This window comes from Dasypus novemcinctus, chromosome 23 (assembly GCF_030445035.2).
Source record: "Dasypus novemcinctus isolate mDasNov1 chromosome 23, mDasNov1.1.hap2, whole genome shotgun sequence".
NCBI classification, from domain to species: domain Eukaryota; kingdom Metazoa; phylum Chordata; class Mammalia; order Cingulata; family Dasypodidae; genus Dasypus; species Dasypus novemcinctus.
In genome coordinates this window covers 39,242,327-39,262,587 of record NC_080695.1, presented here as the reverse complement: position 1 = coordinate 39,262,587, position 20,261 = coordinate 39,242,327, and the positions used below count along the sequence as shown (strand labels likewise).

General features: G+C 42.4%; 1 protein-coding gene across 2 annotated transcripts in view; it reads left to right on the top strand.

Moving 5' to 3' along the window:
* EEF2K (eukaryotic elongation factor 2 kinase) overlaps positions 1-10,881 on the top strand; it is a 76,095-nt gene extending 65,214 nt beyond the window's left edge. For both annotated transcript variants that reach the window (XM_058286287.2, XM_058286286.1), the window contains exons 17-18: positions 7,092-7,270; positions 7,836-10,881. In XM_058286287.2, the coding sequence (XP_058142270.1) occupies positions 7,092-7,270; positions 7,836-7,945 (289 nt within the window). In that variant the 3' untranslated portion in view covers positions 7,946-10,881. The remainder of the gene's footprint in view (positions 1-7,091; positions 7,271-7,835) is intronic.
* Positions 10,882-20,261: the final 9,380 nt, after the last annotated feature.

Sequence of the window (20,261 nt, the reverse complement as noted above, 5' to 3'; positions counted from 1 at the left end):
GTGTTGATCTTTTATGCTGCCACTTTGCTGAACTCATTTATTAGCTCAAGTAGCTTTATTGCAGACATTTCAGAATTTTCTAAATACAGGATCATGTCATCTGCAAATAGAGTTTAACTTCCTCATTTCCTAATTGGATGCCTTTTTTTTCCCCCTTGTCTAATTGCCCTAGCTGGAACTTCTAGTACAATGTTGAATAACAGTGGTCAGTGCCATCCTTATCTTATTCTCAGTCTTAGAGTGAAAGCTTTCAACCTTTCCCCACTGAGTATGATGTTGGCTGTGGCTGTTTCATATATGCCTTTTATCATTTTGAGGAATTTTCCTTCTATTCCTATCTTTTGAAGTGTTTTTATCAAAAAAGGATGCTGGATTTTGTCGAATGCCTTTTCTGCGTCAGTTGAGATGTTCATGTGATTTTTCCTTCAGTCTGTTAATGTGATTTATTATGTTGATTGATTTTCTTATGTTGAACCAGACTTGCATACCAGGAATAAATCCTACTTGGTCGTGATGTATAATTCTTTTGACATCTTGCTGGATTCGATTTGCAGGTATTTTGTTGAGAATTTTTGCATCTATGTTCATCAAAGGGATTGGTCTGTCATTTTCTTTTCTTGTAGTGCCTTTATCTGGTTTTGGTATTAGGCTGATGTTGGCTTCCTAAAATGCATTGGATAATTTTCCCTCCTCTTCAATTTTTTGGAAGAGTTTAAACAGGATTGGTGTTAATTATTTTTTAAATACTTGATAGACTTCACCTGTGAAGCGATCTGGTCCTGAACTTTCCTTTACTGAGAATTTTTTTTTTAAATTATCTTTCTTTAAAGTTAGTAGATCATACAAAATGCTGGGACAATTTTGATGAAGGATTCAATCTCTTTAAATGTGATTGGTTTGTTAAGTTCTTGTATTTCTTGTAGCATCATTGTAGGTTTTTTGTGCATTTCTTGAAATTTGTCTATTTTATCTAGGTTACCTAGTTTGTTGGCATACAGCTTCTCATAATATCCTCTTCTGATCTTTTTTATTTCTGTGGGGTCAGTCTTAATGTCCCCCCTTTCATTTCTGACTGTATTTATTTGTCTTTCATCTTTTTTTCTTTGTTAGCCTAACTAGTGGTTTGTCAATTTTATTGATCTTCTCAAAGAACCAGCTTTTGGTTTTGTTGATTATCTCTATTGTTTTTTTGGTTGTTGTTGTTCTCAGTTTCATTTATTTCTGCTCTAATCTGTATTATTTATTCTTTCTGCTTGCTTTGGGATTGGTTTTCTGTTCTTTTTCTTGTTTCTGTAGTTGTTCAGTTAAATCTTTGAGTTTAGCTCTATCTTCTTTTTTAGTTTAGGTATTTAGGGTTATAAATTTCCCCCTCAAAACTACCTTCACTCTGTCCCATCAGTTTTGATAAGTTGTGTTCTCATTTTCATTTGTCTCAATGTATTTACTGACTTAACTTGCAATTTCTTCTTTGTCCCACTGATTATTTAGGAGTGTGTTATATAACTTCCATACATTTGTGAATTTACCTTTTTCCTGTCTATTATTTATTTCCAGTTTCATTCCATTATGATCTGAGAAAATGCTTTGTATAATTTCAATCTTTTTATATTTATTGAAATAGCATTGTGCCCTAACATGTTGTTGATCCTGGAGAAAGACCCATGAGCACTTGAAAAGAATGTATACACTGAGCTTGGGTATAGTGTTCTGTATATGTCTGTTAGGTCTAACTTGTTTATCATATCATTGAAGTTCTCTGTTTCCTTGTTGATCCTGTGCTAGTTTTCTATCTAATGATGTGAGTGGGGTGTTGAAGTCTCCAACAATTATTGTAGAGATATCTATTTCTCCCTTCAGTTTTGCCAGAATTTATCTCATGTATTTTGGTGCACCCTGGTTAGGTCCATGGGTATTTATGACTGTCATATCTTCCTGGTGGATTGTCCCTTTTATTAATATATAATGGCCTTCTATATCCTTTATAACTTTTTTGCATTTAAAGTCTGTTAGTATAGCTACCACTGCTCTTTTTTGGTTACTATTTTCGAGGAGTATCTTTTTCTAACCTTTGATTTTCGGCCAGTTTGTATCTCTGGGTCTAAGATGAGTCTCTTTTCAGCAGCATATGGATGGCTCATGTTTTTAATCTATTCTGTCAGCCTATATCTTTTGATTGGGGAGTTTAATCCATTCACATTCAGTGAGATTCCTGTAAATGCATTATTTACTTCTACCATTTTCTTCTTTGGTTTTCATATGTCATATCATATTTTTGTCTGTCTTTTTACTCTTTTGGTTATCCTTTCTGCTATTCTTTCTTTTATACTCTCCTCCAAGCCTCTTTCTCCTGTCTTTTTCTTTCAGGCTCTAAGGCTTCCTTTAATATTTCCTTCAAAGGTGGATTCTTTTTTTGCAAACTCTCTTAGTTTCTGTTCGTTTGTGAATATTTTAAACTCACCTTCATATTTGAAGGACAATTTTTCTGGATAAAGAATTCTTGGCTGGCAATTTTTCTCTTTCAGTATCCTAATTGTATCATACCACTGTCTTTTCACCTCCATGGTTTCTGATGAGAAATCTGCACTAAATTTCAGTGGGTGTCCCTTGTACATGATGGTTTGTTCTCCCTTGCTGCTCTGAGAATTTTCTCTTTATCTTTGACATTTGACATTTTGAGTAGTATGTGTCTTGGAGTAGGTCTATTCAGATTGATTCTGATTGGGGTATGGTGCGCTGCTTGGATATATAAGTTCATTTCTTTCATGAGAGTAGGGAAATTTTCAACTATTATTTCCCCAAGTACTACTTCTGCCCCTTTTCCCTCTCTCTCCTTCTGGAATGCCCATGACATGTATGTTGTTGCATTTCATGTTGTCATTCAGCTCTCTGAACCCATGCTCAATTTTTTACATTCTCTTCTCCAATTTCAGCTGTTCTGTCTTCAGTATCACTTATTCTTTCTTCTATAATTTTGAGTCTGCTCTTGTATGCCTCTAATGTGTTTTTTTATCTCACTTATTATGTCTTTCAATCCCCTGAGCTCTGTTACTTTTCTGCTCAGGATTTCAATGTCTTCTTGATTTTTTTTTTTTTAAGTCTTTTTAGCCATGTTGTCTTTCAACTCATTAATTTGATTTGGAAAATTTGTGCGCATTTTGTTAATAAGTTCTCCCAAATTCTGTGTCTCTTCTGGAGCTTCACTATATTCCTTTTCTTGGGCCATGTCTTCCATTTTCTCAGTATGGCTCGTAATTTTTTGCTGATGTTTAAGCATCTGATTAGGATATAGTTTATTCAGATGCTTAGTTTCTTTCTCTTTTGTAGGGATTTAGTGGCAGGAGGCTGTGTTTTACCGCTACCTTTGATTCTTGGCTTGACCTTGATTGTTAGGATTTTCCCTGGTAGTTGTTCAAAACGGGACTCTGGACCTAGTAATTGATTTCAGACCTGCTTTCCTGCTTGGGGAGGGAGGTTATAAAGACCAGAAAAAGAAAAAGCCTTTCTTACTTTTTATTTTCTCACATGTGCTTCTTGGACTGCCAGCAGATGGCGCCCAATGGCAGCCCTCTTCATTTCAATGCCTGATGGGAGTGTGTGTTGCAACACAGACCCATCAATGTGATAGAGCTTCTTGTCTGGAGGCTAGGAGCCTTGTAATTCTCACTTTCTCAGTGACAGTTGTTCAGCCTTGTCTGGCAAGTCCCTCTCTTTCCCCAGATAAGAAACACTTCCACTCCCCTCTGTGTCCTCACCAATCAGTCCTGGATAATAGAGAAGGAGATTGGGAAGTTGTATCTCTTTAGCCCCTTGCAGGCTCCCATCTACCATATAGGAGGTCCAGGGTTTGATGCCCAGGGCCTCCTGGTGAAGGCAAGCTTGCCCATGTGAAGTGCTGGCCCACGCAGAGTGCTGGCCCATGCAGGAGTGCTGCCCTGCACAGGAGTGCTGGCCCACATGGAGAGCTGGTGCAGCAAGATGATACAACAAAAAGAAACACAGAGGAGAGAGAATAAGAGATGCAGCAGATTAGGGAACTGAGGTGGTGCAAGAAAATGATCACCTCTCTCCCACTCTGGAAGGCCCCAGGATCAGTTCCCGGAGCCACCTAATGAGAATACAAGCAGACATAGGAGAACACACAGCAAATGGGCACAGAAAGCAGACAACGGATGGGAGGCGGGGAGAAATAATAAATAAATAAATCTTTAAAAAAGACAAAAAAAAAAAAAGAGCTGAGACAGCCTTGTGTCCCATTCTCTCCCTTCTCCTGGGGTAGTGAATCTCTGGAGCTTCCCCTTGTCTGTAGTCTCCGGCCCAGAAGTCTGAAAATTCAAAAGTGTCTTTAATGTTGGGGGAAGGGTGCCAGCAGCAGGAGCTGCTGGTTTCAACTCACAATTTCGTTGTCATGATTCCCCTCCTGTGTCCCTCTATCCTCTGGGCAATGTTCAGCCTTCACCTGGTGTCCTAAACCACAGAAAATCTTTTTCCACACTGTTTCAGCCTGTCCTCTAGCTATTTTTCTGGAAGAAAAGAAATTCTCATGCCTTTCTAGTCTGCCATCTTCTCTAATACCTTTTGTCTACTTTTTATTTGAAGTGGTAGATTTTTTTTCTTTTTTAAAATTTTTTTTCATTGATTTCTAAAAATTCTTTGTATATGAAAGCTATTGATCCTTTGCCATATGTGTTACCAGATTTTGTGTAGGTTCTTGACTATGCTGCAGAAATGAATTTTAAGAACACGTCGGGTGAGCTAGGCCAGTAATTTATTCAGGCAGGGAGGGACAAGAAATGGGAGAAAATAACAGACCATGGTCCCAGGTGAAGAGGAAGGGGCTGAAAAGTGATAAAGTGGGCTGATTTACAGACTACAATTCCCTATTATAGATTATAAATGCCCAGATTTTACTGGAGTAGTGATCCAAGCAGGGTTAAGGCGGCCAGAATTGGGGTCCAAAGACTAGAGAGCACATTCAGGCCTTGCGTCTGCTTTTTGAATTATTAATTATTCCACCCCTTTGCTAATGGCAAGAAAGGAGTCCCAGCTCTTTACTGTTTTGATTGATTACCCCACCCATCAGTCCTCTAGGAGGGCCCAATGATAAAGTCCTTGAGGAATATCTGGGGCTTCTCCTGACTTCTGAAGGAAGTCTTCTTCTGAGTGGCAGGATCTTGGGGACGGTCTTCCAGCAGCATCTTGGGTTTATTGATGACCATGTGGACTTCTTGCCAAGTTCCAGATCCATCTGTCGATTCCCTATCTTCTAGCTGGCTTCATATATATCCCTTTTTAAACATTTTTTTTTTCCCCAGAAATGACCACCATAGATGAAGGGAGGTGGTATCACATGTGCCACATAATGGCCATTGTTAATTGGGCTAGGGGACACAGCAGTTTTTAATTTTTATGTAATTAAATGTATTGAATTTTTCTTTCATAGCTGTTCTGATATGGTTATTTTCTTGCTCTTTGTCATTCTAAGCCACTCCAGCCTATTCCACTCAGGGAGTGTTAATTAAAGGCCAGCTGTGGGTAAGACAGGGCTCCATAGAGCCCCAACTTTGTATTTAAGGGGTTTGGCCCACTCAGCAGTTACCATGTATGGGGGACTGGAAAGTCTTTGGAAATTCCAAGTCAGGGTGGGCCCTAACCACTGAGTATAGTGATAGGTGGGGGTGGTCAGGGAGGGATTAGGCCTGTTTCCCTCTCTACCATTTCATGTTTTTTGGGCAATTCCTCTTCGCTCTCCAAGAGGGGGGAGGGTTGGAGCTAAAAAGAGTGAGATCTTCTTGTCAAGTAACTTCCAGTCCAGAGATCGGACCCTCCCTTGTCGGTGGGTCACCAGTAATTTTCAAATCATTTCCTTTCTTTAATAAAATAAAATGGAGGCCAGGTTATCCCCTGCACCCCATCACAGCTTATTTACATTTGTTCCTTCAACAGATGTTTATTGAGCACGTGCTGTTTGCCAGATCCTGGGAATACAACAGTGAACCAAACAGACAAGGTCCCCGCCTTCTTGGAGCTACGTTCTAGTTGGGGGGAGAATGTAGATAATGGACATGGAGACAGGAGAATTAGAGTGAGGTCCCCGTTGTAAGGAAAAAGGGTGCTTGGCAACGGCATCTCTGAAGAGGTGATGTATGAGCCGAGACTTGAGGGGTGAGGAATCTGCTGTGGCAGGGGTTTGGGGAAGAACATTCCAATCAGAGGAAGAGCAGGTTCAAAGGCCAGGGGCAGGCAAAACCCACTAGCCTGGCCCAGGGAGGAGTAATGGGAGCTGAGGCCGGAGGGCGGGGCCGGGTCAGGTGGGGCTTGGAGGCTGGGGCAAGGAGAGGACTAGGAGTCATGGCTACTGCTTCTAGAACATTTCCTGAGACCCACAGACTATCTTGGGTGCCTCTCTTTGCTCTTTCCTGATGTACTACATGCATTGTTACTTGCAAGCTTAGTAACAGGCATTTAGTACACACACACTCACACAAAGTCTGCCTCTTTGCTCTGTCTTTTGCCTTGTTTGGGTTTGGTTTAAATCTAAGTATGCCCTTAGTGGTTTGGCCCTATGTGAGATGCAGTAGGAAAAATAGTTGCGGGTTGAGGGGTAGAGCTAGAAGAGGGAAACCAGCTATTCTGGGGTCAGCTCTGCCTCGTGCTGGAGGAGGACCAGGGCCGGCCAGCACAGCAGAGCACACAATGGAGCTGAGTGGTTGCTGTTAGTTCAGAGGGTTCTGGAGGCCTCAGCAAGGGGTCCCTCCCATCCCCCACCCAAGTCATAGGGCAGATTAAATAGGATGTGCAGTCACTGCCAAGGCTAGCCCATAGAGGGGTTTTGTACCAACTATAAATTGTACCCCTTCCTCAAGATACTCTACTTCCATCGATTGGAAAGCTGTTGCAATATCCCGATTTTGTAAGGAAAACCATCTTAATTACTACATAAATCTCCCAAGTAAAGGAGCCCCTCAGTGAGCCCTGGTACCCTGGGCTGTGGGCCATGGCTAGTGGCTCACTGGGAGTCCTCCCTGAGCCCTCCTCCTCCTGCCCTGTTGCCATGGTAACCCCTCTCTTTTCCCCCTGTGTCTCCTGGCCAGGTCCCGAGACTGGCTGGAAGCCCTGCACTGGTACAACACGGCCCTAGAGACGACGGACTGTGATGAGGCCGGCGAGTACGACGGGATGCAGGACGAGCCCCGGTACGTGCTGCTAGCCAGGGAGGCCGAGATGCTGTTTGTGGGCGGCTGCAGGCTGGAGAAGGACCCGCAGCGATCAGGTAGGGCCGCAGGCCATGCCCCTGGGTACAGTCTGCTCCTCTGGGAAATAGGGCAAGGTGCCAGGCTCAGGGACTTGGCACCTCTGCTGGGGAGGAAGGTCTATCCTGGTCCCATATGTTGCCAGGTGGGCTACTCACATTTGTGCTACCCCAGGAGGGACCTACAGAGCTGGTATTTTTTGTATGAACGTTTTTTTTTTTAGTGATTATGTATTTTGTGTGTGTGATTTTTTTTTATGGAGCTAAAATCCACATAACATAAAATTTACCTTTTAAAGTGCCCACTTCAGTGGTTTTAATATGTTCACATGGGCGTGCATCCATTGCCACTAATTCCAGAACATTTCCGTCACCCCAGAAAGAATCCCTGTACCTCCCCATTCACCCCTGCAGGAAGGCGCCTGCTCTGATGGTCCAGGTTGAGTCCTTCCAAGTCACAGGGGCGGCGGGGAGGACAGGGGTTTCCTAACGAAAACTCTGGGCACAGTTTTCCTGGAAGCGGGAGGGCCCTGCCTGGCAGAGCACCAGGTGGGCTCACCTCTCCCCACCCGCTTCTCTTCTTCAGGTGACTTGTACGCCGAGGCCGCCGAGGCCGCCATGGAAGCCATGAAGGGCCGCCTGGCCAACCAGTACTACGAGAAGGCGGACGAGGCCTGGGCCCAGGCGGACGCGTGACCAGCCGGGCCGCTGCCGAGAGCTTGTCCCAAGCCAAAGGGCTAGGAGGGAAAACAGTTTTTTTAAAAAAAGAGACTTAATAGGTTTTTCCGGGGGGTGGGGTGTGGGGGGGTAAGTTTTAGTGTGTTGTAAGTCAACTTTTGTATCTCATATTTTTACTTTTGGAAAATGTCTTTGCCATTGGCAGAGACGCTGCCGCTGTCCTTCGGGGCAATATTACGGGGGAGTGGGGATAAAAAAGCAGCCTAACGAACCAATTGTTTTGAGGTCCTTTTACCTTTTCTTTTTTTTCATGTGACGTAAGAAAGGGCTTTTCTGCCTTGGGTGGAAAACATTAGGGTTTTGCTTATCAGTCTGTTCGAGGCTGGACTGAAATCTCAGACCCACAGAGCCCTGAGTTTGCCGAGGAGGATGGGGTGTGTGTTGTCAAGCCTTTCTCTTTAGCGTTTGGGAAGCGTGCATGGCATTTTTCCAGGGATTGGAGACTGTATAATGCCCAGGCCTCCCCACTTCCCTCCACCGGGGGGAAGGAACTTTACCCGGATTATTTTCTAATGTTTTAGTTTAATTGCCCTCCCCCCCAGGAGACTGGTTTTCTGGGATATAGGCAAATTTCACTTTTAAGCATGCGTTCTGCAGTGGGCTTTACAGAAGAGGTTTGCTTGTTGTATGCACGCATCAACTACCTCTAATTCGTACATCAGCTGCTGTGCAAACGTGTCTCAAAGGAGGGATAGCAGTTCCGAAGGCTGGCGTTTTGCTCAGAACAGGCATGTGCTCTGCGTCTCAGGGGCGGTATCCGCAGTGACCGAAGGGTCCCTTCTCCCGTGCTCCTCTGTCTTTTCGAACATCTGCTGTTTCTATATACTGTGTGCTTGCTCCCCAACTCCTGTCCTTGCTGTTTTCTGCTTGAAGCCAGGCTGAACTTCTTGTAATTTGCAGCAAGATGCTTCCAGCAGCAGCCCCTTGAGATTTATAGAAGATGCTTGAGAGTGCGAGGGCAGGAACTGTAAACACCCATTAATTCTTGCAGTTTCCCCAGGGGTAGGCTATGGTCATCTTTATCTAATGAGCCTTCCCTTTAAAAGAAGTTCACATTTAATATTAATATGATTTCTGTTGGGCTTTTCAAATATAAAAAAAAAACCAGACTGCTTTGATCAACCGTGGGTGCTAAAGAAACCTCTTTCTTTGTAACTCTGGTTTTTGAATTTGAACTCCTCACAACCATTTTTAAATGGAACCCATCCACCCTGCTTTATGTGCACCAGATCAAGTAGTTGGTTTGTATTTTTATTTTTTTAACCTGTGCAAATAGTTAAATTGCACATGTTAAATGCATCTGGGAAGCAACTTTATTGTGACTTATCACTTCAAAGTAATCAAGCCTCATATAATTCATGCTTTTTTGTTGGTGTCAATTCAGTCAGTCTTCTCCCTCAGATTTTATTATGCAAATAATTTGTGTTCCCAAATCATTTGTCATTTCTAAGTTAATTGTCAATTCTCTTCTCTAACCCAGGGACTGGCAAACTTTTTTTCAAAGGGCCAGGTAGTAAATATTTTAGGCTTTGTGGGCTCTATGATCTGTCAGCTACTTGCCTCTTGTAGCATAAAAGCAGCCTTTGGCAACATGTAAATCAATGTGTGACTGCATTCCAATAAAACTTTATTTTCAAAAGCAGGTAGCTTGTCTGGGCTGTAGTATGCCGAGCCCTACTCTAACCCTTTGACTAAAGGCTGACAGAGAGCTGCTATATTAAGCCCTGAAGGCAGGAACTATCCACAGCATTTTAGCACAGTAGACGCTCAATGAATGGGTGAGTAAATGGAAAGCTAGCCCTAATCGCTGTGGTTTCTCCAGTAAATGATTCGTTGTCTGGAAGGCCTTGACTCATAACACCTGCAAATCCACCCCCATTGCAGAGTGGTCCCCTTCTCCTGGAGGCTGGGGTAGCCCAGATGTATAGCTAAGCAAATGCTTCTTTATGGATTATTGAAAATAAAAAAACTAACTTGCAAGATGTTGAGACCCTTCTAAGCCAACAGAAGAACATAGTCCGCCTTCAACATCTAGTTTTGTGCCTTCTAAAGCTGGCTAGATCATCTCCTTTTTCCACAAATGATGATCATGCCAAAAACAAACAAACAAAAACAGGACATTCCAACCCCAATTGGAAAAACATCTGAGGCTTCTTCAAGTGCAAAAAGCACATGAAGTTCCAAGAACTGAGCAAGAGTCAGGGCAGTAACCTGGTACCTTCATTTCACAGGTGGAGAAACCAAGTTTCTGAACGTTGTTTGACTCTTCACATAATACTGCTGGTCAGCAGCTAAGCTGGAGCTAGGGTTTAAGAGCTGCTGTTATTTAGATGATCCTGGGATTTTAAAAATTTAAGATTAAACCGGAGTTTAATGACCACTTCAGTTTTGCTCTACGTAAAAGAAAAAAAACAACAAAATAAAACAAAGGGGGGTGGGGCAGGCTTTACAGATGTAAGAAAGAAAAAAACCCCAAACAGCCAAATCCCCAGGGCTTCTGAATATCCCTGATTCCCCTTTGCCTGCAGCACTGTGGGAATTTCTCATCAAATGCAACCTTGACAAATTGAGCCATCCTTTGTTGCTGCTTTAGTGACCATTTCCTGTTGTCCCTGCTCATTTGTCTGAGTACTAGACATGTTTTACAAATCAGTGAAGGTTTATACAGTATATGCAGAGTGTATGGGGGAAAGTAGATGAAATATGCCCTTTGCTGTGTGGACTTGGGCCCCTTGTGTTTGTCTCTGAGGTAACCACTTAACCTGAGGTAACCATTACACCTAGACAGGGTGGACACTGGGTGGGACCCCAGAGAAGTGGCTTGTATTATTGATTTATTTTTGCTTATGTGTTCAATTCCATTTCATCTTTCCAAATAAAGTGGTTTCTTTCTTTCCTGTCTCAAATTCAAATGCCTCCTGATAACAAACAAGTGAAATAGCTGGGTGGAGCCTGAGGTAAACCTGAGACCTTAACCTCCATCTGAGAGGGGCAGCCATGATTCAGCTCCAAATGATGGGCATCATGGGAACTGTGGGCCCACTGTTGCCCCTTTTCCGATTTTCCAGAGCTTTTGAGAGTTGAATTTTTTAAATGACATCTCCTGATTTTTAACGTTTGTAATATGAATTTTAATAATAATAAAGTCTTCCAGATTTGGTCCATGTGCTGTCAATTTGCATTAGAGAAAGCATGTGATCCTCTTCTGTATCTTGATTTTCTCCTCCATCAAACAAAAAGAATAATTTCTACCCTCACAGGATTGTCATCAGTTTCAGAGGAGATAATACATGTTACAGTGCTTTATGAGCCAAAGCTTAAGAAAATGTTGGTTTCTAGTATGATCATTTGGTTTCAACCTAATTTTTTTGTTTTTTGGTTTTTTTCCCAAGCTGATGGGTTTTTGTTTGTTTTTAAGAAATTTACACATCAGCATAACTATGCATGGAAGATTGAATATCAACATTTAGGTCACCTCTCCTAAAACCCCACTAAAATGACAGGAAACCTTACGGTTCTTTCTCCTAAGGAAGCAGGCCACAACCACAGAACTTCCCAAACAACGTTAGTAGAGCCCCAAAATGGCCAAGGGTCACCATGTAAGGAACGTATTTAATATGAAGACAGATCAAAACAAAACAAAAAGAGCAACTGGAGGAAACAGTATGCAGAAAAGAAAACTTCGCCATGAAAAGAGAATGATGCACTTCCAAAAATTGCTCTTGCAAGTTGAATGTAACCTTACAGAAATGAATATCTTAATAGAAGAGTTGGAAGATAAAATCGAGGAAATCTCCCAGGAAGTGGAACAAAACCCAAAAGATGGAAAACAGCAGAGAAAAATCCAGAATCCTAATTTGGGAATTCAAGAAAGAGAAGGTAGAGGGGAGAGAATCTTAAAAAATTCAAGAACATTTCTCACATCTGAAGGACATTGGTTTCCAGAACAAAAGGGCCTGTCAACTACCTAGCACAATGAATAAAATTGGACCTATGCCAAGATTCATCTTCATGAAATTTCAGAACATTGAGGATAAGGAGGAGGACATCTTGGAAGCTTCCAGAAGGAAAGAACCAGTTTTGTATAAGATTGAAAATCAGATATCCCAGCAATAACATTGGAAGTTGGAAAATGCCTTCTAAATTCTGAGGAAAAGGGAAGCAGATTTGGCTCAACTGACAGAGCATCTGCCTCCAATATGGGAAGTCCAGGGTTCAAACCCAGGGCCTCCTGACCCATGTGGTGAGCTGGCCCATGCACAAGAAGTGCGCCCCGTAAGGAGAGTGGCCCCACATGAAAAAAAGCAGGAAAACACAGCCTGCCAGGAGTGGTGCTGCACTCACAGAGAGCTGACGCAGCGTGATGACGCAACAAAAAAAGAGACACAGATTCCTGGTGCTGCTGACAAGAGTGCAAGTGGACACAGAAGAACACAGCGAATGGGCACAGAGAGCAGGCAATCAAGTGGGGGTAGAAGGGGAGAGAAAAAAAAATTCTGAGGAAATGTGCTTTTTAATTTAGAACTTTTTGTCCAGCCAAACTATTTGATCAAGAGTAAGGGTAGGCTAAAGACATTTCAGACATGGAAATTCTCCAAAAAGTAATCTTCCATGTGCCTTTTCTTCAGAAGTTGCTGGACGATGTGCTCTATCAAAAGAGGGCAGGGATAGCAGTAAGGGGAGAGAAAGGGTTAACAAAAAAGACATGGGATGGACAGCTAGAAGCAAATTCCAGGCAGAGAGAACAGCAGGTGCATGTATGTAGGTGGGAGCATGTTTGCTGTGTTTAAAGGAACAAGAAGATCAGCATCATGAAAGTAGTGGGAAAGTTTGGCATTTATCAGAGATGGGATACCTTAGGAGGTTTCAAGAAAAGGAGTGACATGATCTGACTTACATGTTAACAGAATTGCTCTGGCTGCTATTTTGAGAAGAACCTGAAAGGCAGAGGCATGGAAACCATTTGGTAGGTGTGTGTTAATCCAGGTGAGAGAGGTGATGGACCGGGTGGTTGTGGTAGAGACAATGAGAACTGGTCGGATTCTGGTTAGATTTCCAAGACAGAACTGACAAAATTTGTTGAGAATCAGATGTGGGGTCTCGAGAGCAGAAAGCGCAAGTTGGGGGAGTGAGTCTCAGAGTTCAGAAAGTCTCAAATTTGAAATGCTCAATAGGCATCTGAGCAGATGCTAAGTAGGCAGTTGGATAAAGTATTCTAAGGTTCAGGAGAGAAGTCCAGGCTGGAGAGAAATTTAATTGGGGGCATTTATAACTGAGCACAGTTTATGATTCCCACACACCATACTAATTCAGAGTCATGAAAAGGCCCCTTGGGAAAAATTACAGATTATGTTTTGTAGGCAAAAGAACATTTTACAGATCATACAATCAAATAAAGCTATTAACTTGTCCAAGTTAAAGGAACATGGATTCTTTTTAAAAATTTTTAATTGTCTTTTTTTTTTAAGATACATATAGATCACAAAAAATGTTACATTAAAAAATATATAAGAGGTTGAAAGTGGATCCTTAAGTTAGGTATTATTGCCATTCTTTACATTTACTTTTCAGTTTTACTTGAAAATAAATATACCAGGAAGCGGCTGTGGCTCAGTCAGTTGGGCTCCTGCCTACCCTGAGTTCATATCCGGGGCCTCCTTGTGAAGACAGGCTCGCCCACACGCTGTGGAGAGCTGCCGACTCAGCAAGGTGATGCAACAGAAAGCGAGACAAGCAAAAACACAGAAAAGCGTGCCGCGAATGAACAAAGAGCAGACAGCAAGCAAGCCGCAAGGGGGCGGCATATAAATAAAAATAAACACAGACACAGAAGAACACACAGCAAATGGACACAGACAGCAGACAGTGTGCAAAAAGCCACACAGGGCGGGAGGAAGATAAAAATAAATAAACACACCTGTTTCTCAAGTCAGTGGAATTGATCACCCGCCTCAAGCCTGAAGTACAGCTTTCCCCTCAGGTCCCTGTGAGAAAGATGCAGGAGAAATGTTTTCAAGAAAATGTGTCTGCATTGCAGGAATGGGACAGTTGAAAGTTGAAATATGGCGAACCACATAGAAAACTAGCCAGATTTTAAAAAGACAATTATTAAGGAGAAAGGAAACCAGAAAAGGAAAAAAGAATCATAGCTGAATGCATGGCCAAACTGTGAATAGCATTCACGTAGTCATCATATAAACACCAATAATCGTTTAAATTAAATTATAATATAACCCTCATAGGAGGATGAGGGTAAGGTAAATGTTTGTGTGAGTGGTGGAAATGCTGTGGGAAATGAATAGGGAAGGCCTAAAATGAAAAAATCAAAAGAGCAGCAGTGTAAGCATGTACACATGGAGATAAATGCCAGAAGAATTGACTAAAAGCTGGAAGTGACTGCCTGGTAGAAGGGGCAAGCACACTGCTGTTTTTGGTTATAAGCCTTGTTAGAATTGATAGCATGCATATGTGCAACTTTGATAAAATTATCAAATTGAAATAATTCATTACTGTTAAAATACTAAAGGAAAATTTACTGAATTAGAACTCCATCATAACTATAATGTATTTTTATAAAAAATTTATTTTTTATTTATTTCTCTCCCCTTCACTCCCGTTGTTTGCTCTCTGTCCATTCACTGTGTGTTTTTCTGTGTCTGCTTGCATTCTTGTCAGTGGCACTGGGAATCTGTCTTTTTTTGTTGTGTCATCTTGCTGGGTCAGCTCTCTGTGTGTGCAGTGCCACTCCTGGGCAGGCTGCCCTTTTTTCGCGTGGGGCGGCTCTCCTTACCGGGCATACTCCTTGCAGGTGGGGCTCCCCTACACAAGGGACACCCCTGTGTGGCACAGCACTCCTTGCACACATCAGCACTGCACATGGGCAAGCTCTACATGGGTCAGGAGGCCCTGGGTTTGAACCCTGGACCTCCCATGTGGTAGGCGGATGCTCTGTCAGTTGAGCCAATTCCGCTTCCCATAACTATAATGTATTGAGCATCCACTGCCTTATTTTATGGAATCTAAGACACCACCAATTGTAAGATCCACTATTATTTTATGTATTAATAGGAAAGAAACAACACTGAAAATAAACTATATGCCATTGGTCATAGGATGCAATCCAATTTTAGAGCTATTCATATGTAAAAAAAGTATACACAGTATGTCAGATAAAGCTGAATATTGTAATGAACATTATATAGAGGAGGAAATTGAGGCTCAGAGTGGTGCCCATCTTAATTTCCCAGGGCAGTTATAAAACATTACCTCAAAGTGGGTGGCTTAAAACAACAGAAATTTATTCTCACACAGTTCTGGAGGCCAGAAGTTGAAACCAATGTGTTGGCAGGGCCATCTCTCTGGAGGCTTTGGGAGGACCCATCTTTGCATCATCCAACTTCTTGTGGCCCCAGGAGTTCCTTGTGGCAGCCTAACACCAGTCTCTGCCTCTGTCTCCCCACGGCCATCTTCTCCCTGTGTGTCTCTGTCTCTGTGTCTTCTCTTGTATAAGGACACCAGTCTAATTTGATTAAGGGCCCACTCCTCTCCGGTGTGACCTCTTCTTAATTCCATCTGCAACTACCCTGTTTCCAAATAAAGTCCCAATCTGAGGTCCTGGGGGTTAGGACTTCAGCTGTCATTTGTGGGGGAACACAATCCAATCCCTAACTGTTCCATATCAGGAACATTTGTTAAGGATATTTTCACAAATTGAGAACTGAAGTTTGAGGATCAAATGTCAAATAATCAAATACCATCTTCACTGCTACCATCTCAACAATGTCGACTGGCAACGCTGCAATATTATTCCCGTGACCCACCAGCTCCTGGGGAAACCAGGAGTGTGGTTGCAAAGCTGAAACTTGAAGGAACTTGATGGAAGGGAGGGCACTGCCAGGATAGGAGCCTGCCACTTGATTTGACACAACACGGGAAACCTCACCTGGCGAGACATAGTCACGGACAGGGTTGAGAGATTGGTAGCTACCACGTAGGAGAACCCAAATTTCAACTGTGGTTTGTCTGAGGTCATAGGTGGACCTTTGACTGGTGTTCACGCCTGTGGTCTCGGTTCCCTTTCCAATTAAGCATTTGTCCTGGACTAAAGTGCACTAGTTTGGAAGGTGAAAATGATGGTCACTCTGCCACGGTGATGTTTCAGTGATGCCACTCACAGGGTATAGCCAGAGAAAATGGGCCAAAGATGTGGTTCAGTGTGGGGCCTCTCCACCTTGTTACACGCTGTGCATACAACTAAGTCAGCTTCTCTTCTTTTTTTTTTCTTCCGGGAAAGGCTCTCCTTAGCCAGAGCAAGGTTCCTTTTGGGGATGCCCAGGTTATCAGGTAGGTTCCTCGGTTGCAAATAATAGGAAAGTTCTTGGCTAACTTCGGCAAAGAAGGGAAGGAAGGAAGTCACAGAATGAAAGATTAAACAACCTTCTGAAAGGGAGATACCAGGGCAAGTATGGAGATACAGGAAGAAGAACCACCTGGAAGTTCCCTTCCCAGCACTGCTGCTGAGCTGAAACATTATTTGGTATCCAGACTCAGATTCCCAGGATCAAGCATCTGATTGGCCTGATTTAGGTCATGCGCACATTCCTTAGCACTTTGATTGACAGTTCCTCCAGCACCACCCGGAAAGACTTCCCCAAAAGAAAATCTGAGTTTGGGGACCAGAAAATGGACGCATGGATGCTGGGAAGGCAAAACAACAGATACCCACCCTGAGAGCACATTCCCCTTAGACAAGTAGAGGAGAAGGGCCATGCAGATTGAAGGGGGAGTGTTAAGGTAAATTTTCCAGACAGTCTGGTTACAAGCATATGTTAAATTTTTTTTACAGCCTTGCTGCAAATGAAAAGACCTCTGGGAGGCTAATTCAAAGATTCATTGGTAGGGACTTTTTTTTTAAATTATTTTTTATTGAGGTACCACTTAGAGTAAATTGCACAATATTAAGGGGGTAACATGAATTTTTACATTTGTAAACAATCTGTGTACCAGCAACCCAGCTTGAGATATAGAACTGAGATATATATGTGTGTATATATATATATATATATTTACATCTTTCTGTCTACTATCTAATCACCATGGACAGCTTCCTGAACCCCCCTTCAAGGCAATACACCGCACCCCACACGCTGCACTAGAGAATCCTGGCCTCTATCTACATTAAATAGGAAAAGAGGAAGGTTAGATAATGATTGTTAGACAAGATACAGAATAAAACAATGTTTGGATAAAGGTCACTACACCCTTGACTCCTAGACAACAATCAACTGGATGGTAAGAAATTTTCCCAGTCCAAGTCTTTATACCATTCCATTTTGTAAGAAAACCCCTCAAGCATTTGATCAGGAATGCTGATTTCTTTTTTGAAAGCGGTCCATGCAGAAAAGGTTTGGTTTCAGACCAGGTCTGGGTTAATTTTCCCTTTATAGGGACAAGGTAGTGAAGAAAGGAGAGGATCCAGGACTGAGTCCCCACCCCCACCGCCTACAGCCTAGGGCTTAGAGATGGAGAGAGACAACTTTACCTGGTGGACGCTAGCCTGGGGAGGGGGGAAGAGGGCAGTGTTTGATCTGTGGTGCTTGCCCACCCCACCTGTCCTCATTAACTCGGGACAGGGCAATGGACACACCAAGAGACAGTGTTTCTGGCCTTCCCCTTTCTCCCCGGACCCTGTGGGTCTTGAGGTTCTGATGTAATCTTCTGCTTCGACTGCTCATGAGTCCACTTCTGATTGTCATAAGACAGCTGTGCAATGGGCTGCATAACTGCAAAAAACTCCAAAAGGCGGTCCTGGGCTCTACCTTCCACGACCATCCTATATCCCTGTAGGCTCGCGATTAAGAATCCTGCTCAGAATGTGTTGGTTAGATGGACCTAATTGCCCTAGAATGTTCTGGCAGAAATCTCTCGGCTTCATTTGAGCCCTTTGGCCACATGCAAAGGGGATTCTTTGCTTACAGTTGACAGATACCAGGTGGTACTAACTTCGGCAGAAAATGATAAAGGGATGTCTCCAAGATGGGGACCTCACTGATTCTTTGCAAGAGTTTTGAGCTGGGAGCCAGACCATTTCTCTATGACTTTCTGCTCTTCTTCTCATGTTATCATTCTCTTTCTTTCTGTGTTCTGGCTTTCTCTACTTCTCTAACCTGTGTCACAGAACATGGCCACTCTGAGTCTGTCTCTTAGTCGGCCTCAGAGACTAAGCCCAACATTTAACAGAGTCAAGTTAACAAATCAGTGACTCACTGTGTCTCAGTTCAGTTTCTCAAAGCCCACCACAGAACCGCTGGTCATGCCTGTGGGGGTGCTGACAAACAGGCCAAACACGGCTGCCAGGGGCCCACTCTCTGGGCTGGTGGGGGGGAGGGGGGCAATTTCCAGAAAGTGGGACTGGGCAGAGATCCCAGCAATTACCATTCACTGGCGATACACCTCCTTTTGGAAAACCCAGTACACAACTCACAAACAAATAAAATCTCCTCTGGCACTAAAATTCCACAACTGTTTCAGGGTTCCAATTGGCCTCAAGAACTATTCCTTATTCGGCTTTGTATCCCCCACAGTGCCTTTGCCTGTGTCCTCCGTTGGTGGTGGCTTCTATATTTCTTCTTTTAATTCCTATGAAAGCAGCAAGCTCTCCCAGCCCAATGAAATGTTTGCATATCAATTGTTACATTAAAGGGAGATGGAGAAATAGAAGCTGAGCTAGGTAGAAATTAGAAGGGAAGGAAAGATAGGGAATACCCGAATGTTAGGGGTTTTTGTCAACTAGATATTAATCAGACGTTTTGTTCATGGCTCTGAAAAGTCTAATACAAGTCAACACAAAAGCAGAATTCTATTAATGAATGTGTACTCTGTGGTTTTCTAGGAAAGTGCACAAGGCATCACAGTGGTTAGTGGAGTTGCTGCCTAATTCCCCAGGTGAGCCTTGGGCTAAGTATTGACTTGGCTCACTGCATTGAGTCGTTGGTCACGGTGCCTGGGTATGCTGTGTTCTAATCTTCTAGGAAGCCCTAAGTGATGTGTAGTAATTACAACGGCTAACATTTAACAGATCCTACTGGTGCTCTGCTAAATACTTTATCCATTATCTGGGGTAATCTCCATTTTAAAGTGGAGGTAAGGGGAGGTTTAGAAAGAGATTCAAGAATTTACCCTCACAGTTTACTCTACCTGGAATACCTTTCCTTCTGTGCCTCTCAAGACTGGCTCCTAAAAGTTGGAAACAACCCAGATGTCCTTCAACGGAAGAATGGATAAACTGTGGTGTATCCATACCATGGAATATAATGCAGCTATAAGAAGAAATCAAGTCATAAGGCATATGACAACATGGATGAACCTGGAGGACATTATGTCGAGAGAAACAAGCCAGACAGAAAAGGACAAATACTGTGTGATTGAGTTACTATGAACCAAACATATTGTGTAATATATTGTATGATTCAAAAAAAAACCTTACAGGTATCCAGTACATTTAACTGAGAAATGTATGTTTTTATTCAACTATTTTCTTTTTAGTTAATTGTTTATATTTTCAATTATTAAATGTATAAAATAAGGAAAAGAATATAAAAAAATTGTGTCCAGTACATTTAATTGAGAAATGGGTGCTTTTATTCAACTATGTTTTCTTTTTAGTTTTTAAGTGTTTATATTTTCAATTATTAAATGTACAAAGTAATGTTAAAAAAAAAAAGACTGGCTCCTTTTCAGTATTCAGCCTCTGTTGAATGGCACCTTCTTAGAGAGACCGTCCATGACCACCTCCTTGAAAGCAGCTCCCACCCCAACCATTTTATCTTGTTTTTTAATCTAACACCTTGTTTTTTCATTTCTTCATTGTATTTATCTCTAAGATGATAATCACGGTTATCTCAGGGGAGGGGACTAGGATCGTGGGGATCAAAAGTGGGGTCAAAAGTTAAAGGGCTTTTGAAGCTTCTCTGCAAGATTTTAATATTTTGCAATAATTCATGTATTATTTGTGTAAGTAAAAATTAAGACATAATTTTTCAAAAGATAATTGTCCAGACCAGCTACCCTGTTTTGGCCGTCGGAGCCCCTGGTGCGGGATACCGCCAGTATGGGTTATTTCTCCCAGAGACACATAACTCGGGTCATGTGGGCTCCGTGTGGGCTGACCTGGGGTCTCTGGGTTACGACTGTGTCTAAGTACTGAAGCAAATATGTTTTTAAGAAGACATTAATAATTCGATCAGAGTCAGATAAAATACATATTAAATAAAAG